At 62.1% G+C, this 5,105-nt stretch overlaps 1 protein-coding gene across 1 annotated transcript; it reads right to left on the bottom strand.

The window, feature by feature from the left end:
* Positions 1-2,156: 2,156 nt before the first annotated feature.
* LOC133889391 (uncharacterized) lies at positions 2,157-2,665 on the bottom strand. Its single transcript, XM_062329925.1, has 2 exons — positions 2,370-2,665; positions 2,157-2,298 (listed from the first exon to the last, which is right to left on the bottom strand). The coding sequence occupies exons 1-2, from the start codon at positions 2,663-2,665 to the stop codon at positions 2,157-2,159; spliced, it is 438 nt and encodes a 145-aa protein (XP_062185909.1).
* Between the last annotated feature and the right edge of the window lie 2,440 nt (positions 2,666-5,105).

The following is a 5,105-nucleotide window of genomic DNA, read 5'->3' as shown; positions in this document are numbered from 1 at the left end:
CTTGGGACCCTCGCATGCTAATCTGTTCGGCGAGATAGTCTCTTTGCGCGCAAAACCCCGCTCGCATGCTCGCTTTTCCGGAATGACAAAAACAGACAGTAGTCGGTGTACCGTACAGGCGGCGACGGCTGACCTAGGTCCTTTATGGTGGCCATGGTGCCCGATCGGCTTGGTAGTACCCCGAGCACTACCGAGCCTCTGGGGTTCTCGGGTAATCCTACCGCTTGACATGAGTGGTCGGGACTGCCTAGACCTCAGGGGTGGGCTGTCGGTGCTCGGCCTGGTCTATTTGTTTGAGAGGTCACAGGGCGAAAAGCGTTCACTAGTCGTGGCATGTACCGTGCCAGGTGGATTTGTCTCCGGTCTATTTGTTTGAGAGTTCACAGGGCGAAAAGAATTCACTGGTCGTGGCGTGTACCGTGCCAGGTGGATTTGTCTCCCGAGCAAAGAAGTTTGTGTCTGTGTCTCTTGACTCAACAGCTGCGCACTCGCGAGGGCTCGGGGGCTAGATGCTTGGGTGGTCCCACTACTCGAACATTGGGTGGTCAGGGCAACCTAACTTCTCGAGGGAAGACTGTCGAGCTCAGCCCGGCCAGTGCCTCTCGGGACATTAAGTAAAAGCAAACAACACCAATAACAAGTACAGAGTGGAGTTTCAATCCCAAGAGTGGTTTCTATTATATTAAAAGGAACCGTTCAGGAGGGGATCACTCCCATATTTACAACATTCCAAAAAACAAAAACGCTAACTATCAACAGGCTCAGGAGGAGAGCACGCTCGCTGTTGCTATCGCTGCTCGGGCCCAGCTCCAGCACAAAACATCCGCCACCTCGGTAGCGACATCACGGACGACTTCCCGGGCGACTACTTCCCCTGCCTCAACCACACCCTGCCGGGTTGGCTCCAGTGGGAAGGCAGGGACTCGGCTGCGGTAGCAGGCGAGAAAGTGCTCGGCCACTCCTTGGGCCAATGCACACCCCTCCCGAGTCGCCAGCTCCTGGACAGTGGCAGGAAGGGCCTCGAGGCACCGGGAGATCTTTGCAAACTCGAGGGCAATGTGGCCTATCGTCTCCTTGCCCAGCGACTGGTCACCCACGGACATGCGCCCAAGCCCGGCTGCCTCCACGGAGTCCCGTGCCTACTGAAGGATGTCCCACATCATCAGCTTCATGTTCGTCCGCTCTGAGAGGATGATCTCGAGCTCGTCCTCGGCGTTCTTCAGCCGGGCCTCGAGGTTGGTGCTGTCGGCGGAGCTGATAGGGATACCCCTCGCGGTCGGGACCTCCCGGCGTTGGGCGGCCGCCTCGGTCTGGGCTCGCTCCAGCTGCTTGGCCCGGGCGTTGATGGCCTGTTCTTGGGCAGCCAGGTCGGCCTCCCGCTTAGAGACCAGCTCCTCCCGGGTGGTGAGTGCTGACGATGCCAAGTTGGCATCCGCCTCATGCTGCACGATATGCTACTCCCGGGCATCGAGTGCCAGCGACATTATGTCGACGTTTGTCTCGCGCAGCGCGACCTGCTCCTCCCGGAGGAGGATGTCTGTGCGGCCGCGCTCGAGCTCGTCGTTCTGGCGGCACAGGTCTGCCTGGGCAGACCGCATGGCCTCCTCCCTCTTGCTGGCCACCTCCTCCTGAGAAGCCACCTGCCACTCGCAAGCAAGCAGCTCTACGGCAAGCCTCCTCGACGCCTGGTCGTGCTTCGCCGTGAGCCGCTCTAGGTGGCTGGCCTTCTCCTGCGCGGCGATGACCTCGTCGCAGGCCTCCTCCAGTGCCTCCCGCTCCTCGGCCACCTCTCGCATGGACTTCTCGTAGGAAGAGCGGGCCGAGGCAGTGCGGGTCTACAACAGCTTTTGGACCTCCTCCATCCGGCCCCTCTCATCGACCAGGGCAGCACGCTCTTTTTTGAGCTCGGCCCGCTCTGCCGCAACGGCTGCTTCGAGCCGCCCGATGACCTCCCGGGCGCTTCGTAGCACAGCAGGGAGGGGTTCCGGGGCCTGGCCAGAAGATGGCCGGGGGCTGGGTCCCCTGCGAGCCCTCTCTGCAGAGGCGCTTGGGGACCCCGACTGCGGCAGCGTCAGCACCACCCTTGTCGCGACCACCTCCCCCTCGGCTGTTCGCTCCTTCCTCGGAGGGCTCGGGGTAGGGCTTGCAGGGGCTCCCTACTCAGGACCGCCTGGGGCTCTTGGCTCAGAGCTGGCCGGAGCCCTTGGCTTGGGGCCCGCCGGTGCGCTCAGCTCTGGGACAGGTGCTGGCCTCGGCTGCTCCAGGGTCTTCTGGCCTCCTGCAGAGTCCTTGGGTGGCCTGAAATGAAAACGGGTTAGTAACTAGCCAAAATCCAAGCAAAATGTGCTCGAGACAGAAAAGGAGCTTACGTGGTTTTGGGCCCGCGGTACTGCCATCGGGACTGCGGAATCCAGAAATCTGGACCCTGCGGCTTCGGCTCAGGCCCGGGCTTTGCCCTCTTCCATTTCGGGGGAGGGATCTGGCCCTCAGGTCGTCGTGGGCCGGCCCCAGCGGCTGCCCCGGAGTCTACCTCCAAAGGCTGGTCGGTCCGGCCACCAGCCGTTGCACCGCCAGCTGGGCTCTGGCCCCCAGGTTGCCACGCCCTAGATCCAGCCTCCGCCCCAGAGTCCGCTCCCGAAGACTGGCTGCCTCGGCTGCCCGCCATCGCGCCACCTGCCATTGGCTGTTGTCATGGAGGTGACAGTGACGAGGATGAGGACGACTGAGGGACGTACGCCCAGGCATGTTTCCCCTTGTCGTCTCGTGTCGCTGGCCTGCTGTCTTCGGTGGCGGCGCCGCGCCCTCCGTTGTCATCCGCCCGGGGGATGTGTATAGTCCCGAGGTCCCGGCACCCCAGACGGTCCACTAGTCCCTGGGTGTTGAAGGCCGGCATTGACGCGTGCAGAGGTCATCGACGCCTCGTCGAAGGCCGGCATTGACGCCTGCATTGACGCCCGGCCCGGGTATTCGCAAAGCGCCAGCTCCTCGCGTGGCAGGACCGCCCGGGCGAGGTCATCAACGCCGATCACCACCTTCAGCAGGGTCGCCAGGGCCCCCTCGTCGAGGTCGCCCTCCTCACCTATGCAAGTCCTCGTCAGGTCTCCCAGACCAGTGTGCATCCAGGCGAAGCGGGCGCGCTCCCGCAGAGGGGACAGACGGTGGCGCAGGTAATCGGTGACCACCATAGCGAGGTGAGCCCTGCCCGACGCAGGTCTTCGATACAGTTCAGCACCGGGCACAGGCGCTCGTCCTCCGCAGGGGCCGCTTCCCAGATCGGCCTGTGGGGTTCCGCCGGCATTTCGGACAGCGAGAGGGGGTCGTGGGGACTGATGTTGACGTGAATCCAGTCCCGGCGCCAGTCATTCCACTTGCCGCGCAGCACCAGCAGGATGAAGACGTCGCCGAGTCCCTCCCGCAGGCGGAAGTTGCAGAAGTCGACAACCTCCACCTAGTCAGATCCCTTCTTCTTCTCGGTCGCTCGAAGGATGAAGAAGTGCCGGAAGAGCACGACCGACGGCGGCACTTCCATGAACATCTCGCAGAAGTGGGCGAAGATCACCAGGATGACCACCGAGTTCGGACTCAGGTGGGCCAGCTGGACGCCGAACGTGTCCAGCACTTGCAGAAGGAATGTCGAGAACAGCGGCACCAGCCCTGCAGCGACGAAGGAGACGAAAATCACGATCCACCCGGGCCTGCATGTAGAGGGCGAAAAGTTGGCTGGTGTCACCAACGATGCCTCCCGCTGACCACCGGGGACCATCAACTTGTGAACCTTCTCTGCCCCCTCCTCGTTCATGAGGCAGGACTTCGGCACGATGCTGTTGGTGCTTGACGCGTCCCGGTGGCCGCTTCCTGCCCTCGGCATTGTTTTGGGGTGGGGAGTGTGCTGGAAGAGGCTAGAAGCAAGGTGCGCCACGGGCTAAAGACAGAGCTCCCGGTGTGCAAGGAAGATGAAGGCAAAGAATGGCAATCGCAAGAATGGAATGGGGGGTAACGGTTCGTTGCCCCTCTCCTTTTTATATCATGGGAAATTCAAACGGCACATTCCTCAGCGCAATTTGCGAGGCGCATCTCCCTCGATCTGCGCTGTTGCCAGGCGCACCACCCTCGATCTGCGCGGTAGCCATGCGCGCCTCCCGCCTCGTTATCACTCCCCTTGGAAGTCGGATGGGCACGCGTCCATTCGGTTTCCCACCTGGGCCGTACCAAGAGTCCGGGCCAAAAAGACTGCAAAGGCCGCAAGATTTTGGCGCCTGACGACAAGCCACGTGGCACCGATGCTGTGATTGGCCTCGAAGAAATAGGGCCCCATCTGCAGTCTCTGGGCCATCGCCTGTCGATGGGCCCGGGGGCTGCTGTCGGTGACATGGGAACCAGGGGTCCCCAAGTCTCGAGGCCAGGACAGCAGAATACCACGTGGCGCCTTCCCTCGGGGACCATCTACCCGAGGCCCGAGAAGGCCCAGTTCTGGGAGAGGTGCTCGGGGCCATGAATCGTGGTCCCCGAGTACCCGTAGTTCCCCAAGGACCCGAGAAGACCCAGTTCTAGGAGGGGTGCTCGGGGCCATGAATAGTGGTCCCTGAGTACACGGAGTTCCCCGAGGACCCAAGAAGAGCTAGTTCCGGGAGGGGTGCTCGAGGCCATGAACAGTGGTCCCTGAGTACACGGAGTTCCCCGAGGACCCAAGAAGAGCTAGTTCCGGGAGGGGTGCTCGAGGCCATGAACAGTGGTCCCTGAGTACCTAGAGTTCTGCGAGGATCGAGAAGAGACATATCCGGGAGAGGGCGCTCGGGGCAATGAATAGTAGTCCCCGAGCACCCAGAGTTCCCCAAGGACCTGAGAAGCCCCTTGCCGATGGACCCCACAAGGGCTCAGCGATGAGGTGTCAATTGGTGAGAGGCTCGATGCTGCATTTAAGAAGGAGCGTGGCCTGTCACTTCCAACCACTCCCCCATGCCTGTCGTACTGAGTATGTCAGTCCCTACCACCGGCTGGCAGGAAGGCATGGGGACATTTAATGCGACAGGTCCCATCACACGTCACCCTGCGCGGCTTGGGGATATCGTCACTGGGCTTGAGGCGTATCACCTGCCCCCCTGCTG

This window comes from Phragmites australis, chromosome 13, assembly GCF_958298935.1.
Source record: "Phragmites australis chromosome 13, lpPhrAust1.1, whole genome shotgun sequence".
In the NCBI taxonomy this organism is placed as follows: Eukaryota; Viridiplantae; Streptophyta; class Magnoliopsida; order Poales; family Poaceae; genus Phragmites; species Phragmites australis.
This window is presented reverse-complemented; position numbering and strand designations above follow the sequence as displayed.